The sequence below is a fragment of the Salmo salar genome, chromosome ssa19 (assembly GCF_905237065.1).
Source record: "Salmo salar chromosome ssa19, Ssal_v3.1, whole genome shotgun sequence".
Lineage (NCBI taxonomy): Eukaryota > Metazoa > Chordata > Actinopteri > Salmoniformes > Salmonidae > Salmo > Salmo salar.
The window spans coordinates 49,187,494-49,201,192 of record NC_059460.1 but is presented as its reverse complement, the minus strand read 5'-3'; the positions used below and the strand labels follow the sequence as shown (position 1 = coordinate 49,201,192).

Genomic DNA, 13,699 nt, shown 5'->3' with positions numbered 1-13,699 from the left:
GCGTCAGAGCCACGACATTACACTGGGTTGAGCTAAAGAACTGCAAAACCATGAAATCGGAGAACGCATTAATGGCATTTGAAGATTTATGATTTTTCTATGGCATTTGAAGATATGATTTTTTTTATGATTATTTGAATTTACAAATAAATCACTGTTATTTAACATTTGAACGATATTTGACAATTTACTGATTTTGAAATGGGTTGCTAAATTTGTATTTTATACAGAATAAAATGTCAAAAGAAAACAAAAGAAAAACTCACGTAATTTACTTTAATCTTAAATATTTCAAACGCAAATCATATGACAATGTAGAAAATAATCAAATAAAGTAACTCAGGTAAAGTAACCCCTAATTTAAAAACGTATTGTTCGCAAAGCAGTCCCAAGAATTTTTGAAACCAAAAAAAGGCACATTTTGGAATAAATGTTTCAAAAAATGAGTACAAATATAAATCAGCCCACACAAATTACTCATATTATAGAGCAAAGAAATAAAACAAGAAAAAAATGCAAAGGGTCCTTTTCAGCAGGGAAACCCAACCCAATGCATATACAGTGAGCTTCAACAGTATTGGGACAGTAGCAAGGTTTCCATCCAATTGGAAACAGATTTTCATGAGTATATTCAAAAATCCACATAAAAACAAATAAGCGCCTTTTCCCTCCAGATGTGTTTTCATCAAATTGACTTGTTGCAGATAAATGGCTGTGCGTGATGACGTAGTGCACATAAAATACATTTTGCGGTTAAATTGCCACGTACCAAATAAATAAAAAACGTTAAATGGGTTTCCATCGCATTTTCAACTCTACTGGTGGTTCTTACCAAAACAATGCGTTATTAGCGAGTGTACCCAGTATTGGCACGTGCTGCACGGTGTTGGCTTGAATATAGCATATATGTTGAGAGTACTAGTATTAACAAAATATATATTTTTTTATTTGTCAAAACAACATTAGAGCATAGATCATCATGTCACCAGAATAAGACCCTCGATATTTATTGGAAAGGCGCATCAAGCTCATCGCCTTGCATTTTCATCACCCCGTGAAGTCCATAATGTATTCATCTGTAGCCTAATAAACTGCATGCTTTACCGAAGAGTCATAGTGGGAGGACCACACAACGTCGTCTCGTCACTCCCAAATTAACTTCGATATGATTATTGTATCAATATTTGCGCATAAAAGCGTTTCCACCGACTGTTCTCGTATAAATAATTTTACCGGCACAAAAATATCCCACCTTGTCTAGGGTATTTTGTTTGGTCGACATTTGTTAAGTTTACCTAAAAACTTCCATTAGGCCTGTCATTACATGTTTTATCCGACATGTACTTTACTTGCGTAAAAAGGTTGGATGGAAACCTGGTTAGTGACATGTTTTGATACAATGACTATGAGGTTAAAGTGAAGACTGTCATTTTTCATTTTCAGGGTATTTTTTCATCCATATCAGTGAACCATTTAGAAATTACAGCACTCTTTTACAATTATTATTATTTTTTAAACTTAGTCCCCCCCGTTTTAGGAGACCAAAAGTATTGGCACAAATTCACTTATGCATATTAAAGTAGTCAAAGGTTTAGTATTTGGTCTCATATTCCAAGCATGCAATGATCAAATCAAATTTTAATGGTCACATACACATGGTTAGCAGATGTTATTGCAAGTGTAGCAAAATGCTTGTGCAATGATTACATGAAGCTTGTGACTCCACAAACCTGTTGAATGCATTTGCTGTTTGGTTTGGTTGCGTTTCAGATTATTTTGTGCCCAATAGAAATGAATGGTAAATTATGTATTGTGTCAATTTGGAGACACCTTTATTGTAAATAAGAATAGAATATGTTTGTAAACACTTCCACATTAATGTGGATGCTACCATGACAATGGATAGTCCTGAATGAATCTTGAAAAATTATGAGACAGAAGCACAAATATCATACCCAAGACATGCTAACCTCACCATTACAATAAACAGGGGAGGTTAGCATTTGTATAAGTGTCTATGAACAATTTCTAAAATGGTTCACCTGATATGGATGAAAATACCCTAATTAAAATCTGACAGTCCACACTAACCTGTCATTGAATCACTTCAAATCCAAAATGGTGTACAGAGCCCCAAATAAAAAATGCTGTAATTTCTAAACACTTCAACTGATATGGATGAAAATACCGTCAAATTAAAGCCAACAGTCTGCACTTTAACCTCAATCATTGTATGAGTTAAAATCCAAAGTGCTGGAGAACAGAGCCAAAAACAACAAAAATGTCAACGTCCTAATACTTGAATAGCTCACTGTATCCAGTGGCAGACATTCAATTCTATAAGGTGTTTTTCTGCTTTTGGAAAATGCATACTGTATGCCTACACAAAGAGGCACCTGAAAAACATGTTATAATATAAATCAACACAAAATCGTGAAATTACATAAATATAAAGCTCCCACGCCTCTAAAAAGAGTGCTCAATGAAGACCCTGGATTCTGACCCTGGAAAAGAAAGCAATCATAACTCCTATGCTAAAGTCAGGTACCCTAGTGGTTAGAGCGCTGGACTAGTAATCGAAAGGTTGCAAGCGTTGGACTAGTAACTGAAAGGTTGCAAGATCAAATCCCCGAGCTGACAAGGTAAAGATCTGTCGTTCTGCCCCTGAACAAGGCAGTTAACCCAAGGCAGTTAACCCTAGGCCGTCATTGAAAATAAGAATTTGTTCTTAACTGACTTGCCTAGTTAAATAAAGTGACACCTAAAAAAGGGTGTACCTGTAAACGCTATCTGTGAAACCTCTGACTTGAATTACTTCAAAAAAGCTAGACCATTAACAAAGGAACTGCTTTGGCCAAAACCGTTAAAACCCCTCTCTTGCATGACAGACATTTGAGTCCTCCAACCCCTAAGAGAGCCCTTTACATTCACATGCCCCAAGCTCACAACTCAGAGTTGGGTCTGGGCAGCTCGCACTCTTTTTCAAAATTGCAGCCGTGCAGCAGCTCTCTGTAGGTCTCTCTGACCGTATCGTAGAGTGGAGCCTGATGCATTATGTCGGGGAAGTTCTGAGGTGTCTCGTTGAGGAGGAACTGTAGCCGGAGTCCTTCGCTGCAGTCATACAACACAAAGAGCAGGTTGGCTGCGTAAGGCACAATGCGGCTGGTACGGAAGGTGCGGCCATTTTGCACGTCAAAGTTATCAGCAGTCAGGGCCGTCTCGTCTCTGAAGAAGCCCATGAGGGCCAACAGGGGCAGGAGGGTCTCGGCATGACCCACCTGGATGGTCACGGCCTCAGATACATGCCCAAACCTGAACGAAAGAAATAGACAATCCACAGTTAAAAAATCATGACAATAACCAGCCACACGGGTTCCCGAGTAGCGCAGTGCATCTCAGTGCAAGAGGTGACACTTCAGTCCCTGGTTCGAATCCAGGCTGAATCACATCCGGCCTCGATTGGGAGTCCTGTAGGGTGGCGCACAATTGGCCCAGCGTCGTCCGGGTTTGGCCGTCATTGCAAATAAGAATTTGTTCTTAACTGACTTGCCCAGTTAAAAAGGTTAAATAAAAAAAACTACTAAAGGAAGTGATGTGAAATGCATCAGAGGGAGAAACAATCTATTCAATGACATTCCCCATTGAAAATCCATGGGAGAGGAAGTGTTGTATATACCCTCAGGGTCCCAATAGTTTTTCAATAACAAGCAAGGGGACTGTCTTCCGAAAGTATTCACACCTCTAGTTTTTCCACGTTGTGTTACAGACAATTTAAAATGGACTAAATTGAGATTGTGTCACTGATCTACACACAATACCCCATAATGTAACAGTAGAATTCTAAAACAGTAATGTCACGGAGTACCACTTCATATTTTAAAGCATGGTGGTGGCTGCATCATGTTATGGGTATTCTTGTCATTGGCAAGGACTAAGGAGTTTTTTGGGGATAACAAAGAAATGGAATAGAGCTAAGCACAGTCAAAATCCTAGAGGAAAACCTGGTTCAGTCTGCTTTCCAACAGAAACGGGGAAACAAATTCAACTTTCAACAGAACAATAACCTAAAACAAGGCCAAATATACAGTCGTGGCCAAAAGTTTTGAGAATGACACAAATATGAATTTTCAAAAAGTCTGCTGCCTCAGTTTGTATGATGGCAATTTGCTTATACTCCAGAATGTTATGAAGAGTGATCAGATGAATTGCAATTAATTGCAAAGTCCCTCTTTGCCATGCAAATGAACTGAAACCCCCAAAAACATTTCCACTGCATTTCAGCCCTGCCACAAAAGGACCAGCTGACATGTCAGTGATTCTCTCATTAACACAGGTGTGAGTGTTGACGAGGACAAGGCTGGAGATCACTCTGTCATGGTGATTGAGTTCGAATAACAGACTGGAAGCTTCAAAAAGAGGGTGGTGCTTGGAATCATTGTTCTTCCTCTGTCAATCATGGTTACCTGCAAGGATATTGCTGCCAATAAGATTGCACCTAAATCAACCATTTATCAGATCATCAAGAACTTCAAGGAGAGCGGTTCAATTGTTGTGAAGAAGGCTTCAGGGCGCCCAAGAAAGTCCAGCAAGCGCCAGGACTGTCTCCTAAACTTGATTCAGCTGCGGGATCAGGGCACCACCAGTACAGAGCTTGCTCAGGAATGGCAGCAGACAGGTGTGAGTGCATCTGCACGCACAGTGAGGTGAAGACTTTTGGAGGATGGCCTGGTGTCAAGAAGGGCAGCAAAGAAGCCACTTCTCTCCAGGAAAAACATCAGGGACAGACTGATATTCTGCAAAAGGTACAGGGATTGGACTGCTGAGGACTGGGATAAAGTCATTTTCTCTGATGAATCCCCTTTCCAATTGTTTGGGGCATCCAGAAAAAAGTGTGTGGGGTTGCTTCTCAGCCAAGGGAGTGGGCTCACTCACAATTTTGCCTAAGAAGACAGCCATGAATAAAGAATGGTACCAACACATCCTCCGAGAGCAACTTCTCCCAACCATCCAGGAACAGTTTGGTGACGAACAATGCCTTTTCCAGCATGATGGAGCACCTTGCCATAAGGCAAAAGTGATAACTAAGTGGCTTGGGGAACAAAACATCAATATTTTGGGTCCATGGCCATGAAACTCCCCAGACCTTAATCCCATTGAGAACTTGTGGTCAATCCTCAAGAGGTGGGTAGACAAACAAAAACCCACAAATTCTGACAAAATCCAAGCATTGATTATGCAAGAATGGGCTGCCTTCAGTCAGGATGTGGCCCAGAAGTTAATTGACAGCATGCCAGGGCAGATTGCAGAGGTCTTGAAAAAGAAGGGTCAACACTGCAAATATTGACTCTTTGCATCAACTTCAGGTAATTGTCAATAAAATCGTTTGACACGTATGAAATGCTTGTAATTATACTTCAGTATTCCATAGTAACATCTGACAAAAATATCTAAAGACACTGAAGCAGCAAACTTTGTGAAAATGTATATTTGTGTCATTCTCAAAACGTTTGGCCACAACTGTACACTGGAGTTGCTTACCAAGACAGCATTGAATGTGTGGCCAAGTTAGTTTTGACTTAAAATTGGTTTTAAAAATCTATGGCAAGACTGTCTAGCAATGATCAACCACCAACTTGAGAGCTTGAAGAATTGTTTTAAGTTATAATGTGCACATTTTGTACAATCCAGGTGAGCAAAGCTCTTAGACTTATCCAGAAATACACACCGCTGTAATCACTGCCAAAGGTGATTCTAACATGTATTGACTCAGGGGGTTGAATACTTATGTAACCATGATATAGATATATACATCATTTAAAAAAAATAAAAAATAATTACAAAGTGTGGAAAAAGTCAAGGGGTGTCAATACTTTCTGAAGGCACTGTAAGAACTTGTGTCCAAGTTATATGATTATGGTGGACAATAAAATGAATGTGGACTGTGGTTTAACTTTACAACCAACTCACCTGATCTCACGAGCAGCCTGATCAAGACGATTGAACAGGTCATGAAAGAGATTGCAACTGGATTTGCGGTTGATATCATGACCATAGCCCCTCTTCCAGTACTGTTTCAGGTCATTTTTGTACTCCAGCACCTGAAAAGGCACAGGTGATTGCATTAATGAACATTTGATCTTTATGACGGAACTGGGTTCTTCATTGTTTGTGGCAGAGGCAATAGCTCTCCCATGATGTTGTGTACATACTTGGGCATCAGTCTCATCAAACAGGTTGCACCAGGCAGAGTTCAAAGATTTGATGGCAAACTCATATGAGCACAGGAAGAATGCAGCCTCCACCAGATCTGGTGACAAAAAAAGGGAGGATTAGTGAACAAATGTAACTGGCACAATAGGATAGCAAGTTTCAGCCGTAACATGATTACCTCCCTCCACTACACAAAGTGGCAAAGATTTGGAACCAAACAACCTGGTGTGATGCGATTGTATGGAACTTGCAGCTGGTCAGCCATCTTCATCTGCACTCTTTTCATCTCTGCTGAGGCCTTGAAGAGGTGGACCTCTTCCAGGGCAGTTTGGTTGTTCTCTATGTCCTCAACAAATTTCTGACACTGGTCAAAGAATCTCATCAACTCATCATTGATTTTGTGGCTGGGTCTAACTTCTGCAACAAGACAAAAACAGAATACAATAAGTCCAAACATTGTCTCAAATCTCACCCCCAACAAATCCCCCTCAGCTGTAACAATAGTAATCAGTGTGAGTGAGTGATCGTTCAGGCATATCATTGAAGGAATAGCAAAACGATAAAACTAGCTAGCTTTGCTGTACAAACAAACTCCCCTGTCACATTCCAAAGGTTGAGCAGGCCCTCTTGAAATGCTACAATGCTGTCCACGCATCTGTGTTTAGAGCTAGTGATGAAACGGATACGGTGGGCTCTGAGGTTTTCCTCGGATATCAGAGATGGAAACAATGTTGCCAACCTGACAGCCAGATGCCTATGGTCATCTCGCCCCTTCTCCACAAGCTTGCCATCCATGTCGTCAGTGTACCACATTTCCCACTTGGTTTTGATATCCTTCAGCCATGTATTAGTATTCATTGCCTCGTTTAGAACAAGGTCGTAAAGCTGTTGCATCATTTTTATATTTTTGGTCGATGGATATCGTGTACCATGCCGAATAATGGCGGCCACATGAATAGCCGTGCAATTGGTACATCCTGGTTTTAAAAGGGATTTGTTTACCGAGAGAATGTCATTAATGAGATAACTGTTAACCTCCTCATATCTGCCTTTCGTTCCAAAATGATTTGCAATCGCAGGTATGTTTGAATTGACGTTAGCATTTGCAACTGAGCAGTATGAAAACCTGGTCAAAGCAAGACTAAATGTCGTGAACAACAAACTTTGTTTAGATAACGCAGATGTCATTTCGTTAAATTAGTTGAGGTAGGAACAATTGATTATTTAACTACTAAGTAAGCTAAGCTATCGCATTGTTCCCTGCTGTGTTGTTGTTTCGCTGCGAACTTTGAACACAAAGAAACGGCGCTCCACCAGTCGGCCAACCGTAATATATCGCTGCGTTTTCGTGTGCGACGAGGCCCACACTAAAACCACAATGTTTAAACAGATGTATACATCTGATGCATCCGCTTGGCGTTTGCACCCACCACCAAATATGGCGATGAGAGGAAGCCCAGTGGCCGGCATTGGGAGAAGATGGAGCTTGTCTACTACTGCTTGTCTGCATTCTGTTAATATTGTTATCTATGAAACATTTAATGTCAATACAGTTCTTTCAAAAACTAGAATATGTTACGAACATAGTAGGCAAGTTTCTACAAATCGCAGTGTCTAGGAGTGCAAGGGCGAATTGAGTTATTGCACAGGCGTACTTCAGAGTATACGTTGCCTAACATAAATATATGCTAGAACGCGCCAATAGGATCTCGCTAACTCATGCTTGGCTCTGCCTACCACCTTGCTTGTTCTGCCCACTATGATTCATTTTGTCCCATTGGAAACAGACTGTGGTCTCTGTTTAGTTATAAAAAATAATATTTGCTAAAACCCTGGATCAATGACCTTAGTTATAATCTTTTTAGAAATTGGACAGAAATCAAGATTATTAAACAAAAGTTGTTCAAATAACAGCCCTGTGGTTTCAACCTCATTCTTGAAGAGTTTATGGCGTACGACAACTAATGTTGTATTGTCGCCACCACGGGGACTCAACCATATAGACCCTTTTCCAGTACATGACAAACTGCCGTTATGCACACGACTCTTGGCTGCAGTAAGTAAGCCATCGCCATCTGCGTCCATTCAACATAAATCTAGTCTGTTTTTATTACTTCTAAACAAAATCACTTTTTTGTGGTTCTCATACACTTACAATTATGTTTGGATTCTTTCTGGAACAGTTGCTATGATTATATTTGGTTGTGTTTGCAAAATAACTATTTTGGATTTAGCGGTTGTTAGCTAGAATGCTAACGCTCGTTGATATAGGCTGTAGCAATAGCTAGCCAAAGAGCCATTTTACTGGTTGAAGTATGTAGTCGATTTGCGATGACGAGAATTATATTGACTGACATTCATACGAGCCTTAAAATACAATTATAATCCAAAAGTAGTGTGAAATGCTCTCATAAACAACATGTAATTCTAGGCTTTTTTGGCTGGCGTTCTATAAGAACTCCCACTTGTTCTGGCACCAACTTGCGCGCATCGCCCTGGTGTGGAAAAGTTTGTAAACACAGAAAGGGGCCTATATCAACGAGCGTTAGCATTCTAGCTAACAACCGCTACATCCACAATAGTTATTTTGCAAACACAACCAAATATAATTAATTGGCCTTTTGACCAATCAGATCAGCCCCCAGAAAAAGATAATGTTATTGGTCAAAATACCACTTTGTGGGAAAAAGATCAGAATTGGGCAGCCTGTCTAAACACAGCCTATGTGTGTTGCAATCAATATGTGTTTTGCTCTTGCACATGAGCCATTCATAGTATACGATGTCTTGCAGGTTTTTACATGATTTTGCGCATGTGCCAGGTGATAGAAATGTCAACTTCAGTACTGGCGCTCTTAAAGGTCAAACAATACTTTCCTGTGGATATTTTCTCAACTTTCGACCAGCTGAAGGACATAAACTACAGACAATCGGCAGAGTAAGTTAAAATATAATTGTATTCAACATTACGGCTTGTAAAGGACCATTTCCAGAATCAGAAGCTGTCATGTTCCAAACGATGTATTTAGAAATTCACCATCTGGTCCCCAGGCAAGATTACCCGCAATGGCCCCCAATTTAAATTCAGCAGTGGGCAGATTTTTCCTTGGGTGAATGGTCGGGGTCCAGAACATAGTTACACTTAGTTACATTCGTACACTGCAAATTTACCGCAAGAATACCAAACGGATATAGTTTGGCAAAAACAGAATAATTTCAAACCTTGATTACAATGGGATACGCTCACATATGCCTCTTTATTTAATGCATGGGAATACTTGAGAACAGATTTCCTAACTTAATATCACTTTGAACTGATTACCCGGTGATTTATTTTTTAATTTTTTTAACAGTCGTTTATGTCCAACAACGAACATTATTTAAAATGTATTTGTATAATTTTTTTGCTCCCTGCCATATGGTTTCTATCAGGAGAATACCGCTTCTCTCCACCAGAGGGCGACTGCCATACAATATAAAAAGAGCACTGTGAAAAGCTTTTGATGTGCCTGAATGAGGCACATTTTCTCTCATGCCCCGAGATTTGCACATTTACAGTTACGTCGCTGTTCGTGATTAGTAGCTCAGTAAAAATGAGAACTGGGCTGTGCATTAGTGAAACTGCTGTAGGAATATAGGGTGCCTTTACATTTTCTCCATTTATCGGAGGCAAGGACTCTTCTATCGTACGCCACACAATCTATTTCTGGGTCTGTTTGACAGGTTTCGTGTCTCGGGGAGCTTCTGACTGCACACCTGATGCATTTCAGGTCAAGGTGAGGATGAAATAAGATGCCAAACAGCTTTCATGCATACACTTTTGCTGGATCGCTAGTTTATCGAGAGTAGCCGCTGCGCGTGCCTAAAGATAGGTGATTTGACTCGATTAATCTGTCTTCACTCGGCGCGCCCGTGGCAGTGATTTCTCGATCTTTTTGCCAACTACATAGCTAATTCTGCCAATGACATTAATATTCAGTCATTGTAATCAACGTGACATTAAATACAGTTGTTTGGTCTAGTGGCTGATAGCGAAGAGAGGCATTTTCCGTTAGCATTATGCCAGGAGTCTGTGGCTATCCATGGCTCATTAGAAATCACCAAGGTGTATTTTAGTGGAGGACACCTTTCATCAACCACTCCTTACCTTCGTTTCCCAGGCAACAGAATGGGGTGCAGCTGGATCCATCTCCAGAGAGAAGTGACACCAGTGCAGTGAAATATAGGATTATGGAAGGAAGCTTGCACCTCTTTTATTGTTTATAAAGAATGAATCCTGCAATGATAAACATATCACATGATATAGATTTTCTTTACATGATAAAGGTGTATAGCACGGTTCCCCAACTGGTGGGTGGTATCATTTGGCCCCCACGTTTAACAACAACCAAAAAACTTGTTTTGAATTTTTGTTAGACATAAGACTAAAAACACCAGGAAGTCAGTTCCAAGTTATTTTAATTTAGGCAATCTGTTCCCAAGTATTCCCATGCATAAGAGACACGTGATTGTATAGAAATGTAAGCAAGACTTGAAATTATATTTTTGTCCAATATTATATCAGTTTGGCTTCTTGTGGTCAATTTGCAGTCTACAAGTTATTCCACTCAAGAAAAAATCATCCCGTTGATGATCCCTGGTGTATAGATATAAATTACTTGTATTGTCTTTTTAAAATGTTTTTGTTCACAGAAATGTTCCTCAGGCAGGCAATCAACTATTCCAAATTGTAGCCTAAGTGGATGTTTAGCAGCATATTTTGGCTTTAAAACAGGGGGAGGTATTAATTTCCAAGGCAACTTTTGCCTCCTTTAGCCATCCAGAATGAGATACCATAGCCCCTTGTGTGGTCTCCTTGCGGTTTGTTTAAACATGGTCATTGAGAGCTTTGGCTTTTGTGTGTGGAAAAAGTGAGACACTCAAGGCCTGTGAGGAATAAACTGTCCTTGGAGGAATAGATCCATTGTATGATTTGTGTGGGTCTGCAGCTGTGCCATAACTCAACCAGGGCACAGATGATAGGTGACTTAGAGCATGTTTCGTCTACACGTGGTAAGCATTTAGAATTTAGTCATTCAGCAGACTTACAGGAGCAATTAGGGTTAAGTACCTTGCTCAAGGGTACATCGACAGATTTTTCACCTAGTCGGTTGGGGATTTTAACCAGCTACTTTTTGGTTACTGGCTCAACGCTCTTAACCACCTGCCGCCCATGACAAGCAACTGAACACTCCGAACATTAGCCATGCCATGAAACACTGCTTTCAATGATTCTACACATTGCTTACCTGCTTGCAGAGCACATACACGGGAAGCATGAGGTTTAAAATGATCATGACCCTCTTGAAGAAGGCTAACATTTAATTACTATCCAAAATCAAGGTAGCCTCCAATACCATCACAGATCAGCAGAAAACCATTTCATATATGATGGACCCTTGGGACATCCCTTCACTAACTTTAATTACAACCCTTACCTAACCCTTACAGTTTTTAAAAATTTCAGCAGGGTAGGGACGTCCCAGGGATCCATATAGCACGTACCTTACAGTGGCAAGAAAAGTATGTGAACTCTTTTGGAATTACCTGGATTTCTGCATGAATTGGTCATAAAATTTGATCTAATCTTCATCTAAGTCACAACAATAGGCATACGCAGTGTGCTTAAACTAATAACATAAATTATTGTATCTTTTTTGTCTATTGAATACATCATTTAAACATTCAGTGTAGGTTGGAAAAAGTATGTAAACCCTTAGGCTAATGACTTCTCCAAAAGCTAATTGGCGTCAGGAGTCAGCTAACCTGGAGTCCAATCAGTGACACGAGATAGATGTTAGTTAGAGCTGCCTTGCCCTATAAAAAAAAACACTCTCAAAATTTGAATTTGCTATTCACAAGAAGCATTGCCTGATGTGAACCATGCCTTGAACAAAATAGATCTCAGAAGACCTAAGATTAAGAATTGTTGACATGCATAAAGCTGGAAAGGGTTAAACGTATCTCTAAAAGTCAGTCCAGGGTAAGAAAAATTGTGTATAAATGGAGAAGTTTCAGCACTGTTGCTACTCTCCCTAGCAGTGGCCGACCTGCAAAGATGACTGCAAGAGCACAGCGCATAGTGGTCAATCAGGTTAAAAGAATCCTAGAGTGTCAGCTAAAGACTTACAGAAATCTCTGGAAGATGCTAACATCTCTGTTGACGAGTCTACAATACATAAAACACTAAACAAGAATGGTGTTCATGGGAGAACACCATGGAAGAAGCCACTGCTTTCCAAAAAACCCCATTGCTGCACGTTTGAAGTTCGCAAAAGAGCACCTGGATATATTCCGTGGACAGATTAATGTTGAGTTGTTTGGAAGGAACACGCAACACTGTGGAGGGGAAAAAAGGCACAGCACATCAACCTCATCCCAACTGTAAAGTATGGTGGCGGGAGCATCATGGTTTGGGGCTGCTCTAGGGCCTGGACAGCTTGCTATCAGACAGAAAAATGAATTACCAAGTTTATCAAGACATTATGCAGGAGAATGTAAGGCTCTCTACGAATTTGAAGGTTAACAGAAGTTGGGTGACGCAACAGGACAACGACCCAAAACACAGAAGTAAATCAACAACAGAATGGCTTCATCAGAAGAAATCCTGACCTCAACCTGATTTGAGATGCTGTGGCATGACCTCGAGTGGTTCACACCAGACATCGCAAGAATATTGCTGAATTGAAACAGTTTTGTAAAGCGGAACGGTCCAAAATTCCTCCTGACTGTTGAGCAGGTCTGATCCCCAACTACAGAAAATGTTTGGTTGATGTTATTGCTGCCAAAAGATGGTCAACTAGTTATTATGGTATGTAATCCAAGATTGCATAGCAGTCAGACGTCTTTTGTCCTCGTCTTGTCCCGTGTGTGTGTATATATATATTATGTGTGTGTATATATATATTTTACTGCTCAAAAAAATAAAGGGAACACTTAAACAACACAATGTAACTCCAAGTCAATCACACTTCTGTGAAATCAAACTGTCCACTTAGGAAGCAACACTGATTGACAATACATTTCACATGCTGTTGTGCAAATGGAATAGACAACAGGTGGAAATTATAGGCAATTAGCAAGACACCCCCAATAAAGGAGTGGTTCTGCAGGTGGTAACCACAGACCACTTCTCATTTCCTATGCTTCCTGTCTGATGTTTTGGTCACTTTTGAATGCTGGCGGTGCTTTCACTCTAGTGGTAGCATGAGACGGAGTCTACAACCCACAAAAGTGGCTCAGGTAGTTCCGCTCATCCAGGATGGCACATCAATGCGAGCTGTGGCAAGAAGGTTTGCTGTGTCTGTCAGCGTAGTGTCCAGAGCATGGAGGCGCTACCAGGAGACAGGCCAGTACATCAGGAGACGTGGAGGAGGCCGTAGGAGGGCAACAACCCAGCAGCAGGACCGCTACCTCCGCCTTTGTGCAAGAAGGAGCAGGAGGAGCACTTC

General features: G+C 40.5%; 2 protein-coding genes across 7 annotated transcripts in view; one reads left to right on the top strand and one right to left on the bottom strand.

Annotated features, from left to right (window-relative positions):
- LOC106578955 (phosphatidylcholine:ceramide cholinephosphotransferase 1) overlaps positions 1-13,699 on the top strand; it is a 59,787-nt gene that overhangs the window by 966 nt on the left and 45,122 nt on the right. Inside the window, exons 1-2 of one of the 6 annotated variants that reach the window (XM_014158275.2) lie at positions 9,052-9,147; positions 9,933-9,985. The exons of 1 other annotated variant lie outside the window; for it this stretch is intronic. The gene's annotated coding sequence lies outside the window, so the exon portion shown is untranslated. Of the gene's footprint in view, positions 1-9,009; positions 9,148-9,711; positions 9,986-13,699 lie in introns of those variants that run through there. 4 more of the 6 variants (XM_014158269.2, XM_014158276.2, XM_014158272.2 and 1 more) reach the window with 4 other exon arrangements.
- LOC106578953 (multiple inositol polyphosphate phosphatase 1) lies at positions 263-7,602 on the bottom strand. Its single transcript, XM_014158264.2, has 5 exons — positions 6,807-7,602; positions 6,433-6,627; positions 6,210-6,307; positions 5,968-6,098; positions 263-3,312 (listed from the first exon to the last, which is right to left on the bottom strand). Exons 1-5 carry the CDS (start codon positions 7,396-7,398, stop codon positions 2,943-2,945), a joined length of 1,386 nt encoding a protein of 461 aa, XP_014013739.1. The 5' UTR covers positions 7,399-7,602; the 3' UTR covers positions 263-2,942.

What these genes read in the sequence shown, in the direction of transcription:
- LOC106578953 (XM_014158264.2), bottom strand. Translation starts at nt 7,398, where the DNA reads ATGACATCTGCGTTATCTAAACAAAGTTTGTTGTTCACGACATTTAGT. An exon ending in CAACCTTTGGAATGTGACAG is followed by an intron (nt 6,628 to 6,806) that starts GGGAGTTTGTTT and finishes GTCTTGTTGCAG; the next exon opens with AAGTTAGACCCAGCCACAAA. An exon ending in TTGATGAGACTGATGCCCAA is followed by an intron (nt 6,099 to 6,209) that starts GTATGTACACAA and finishes GTGCCTTTTCAG; the next exon opens with GTGCTGGAGTACAAAAATGA.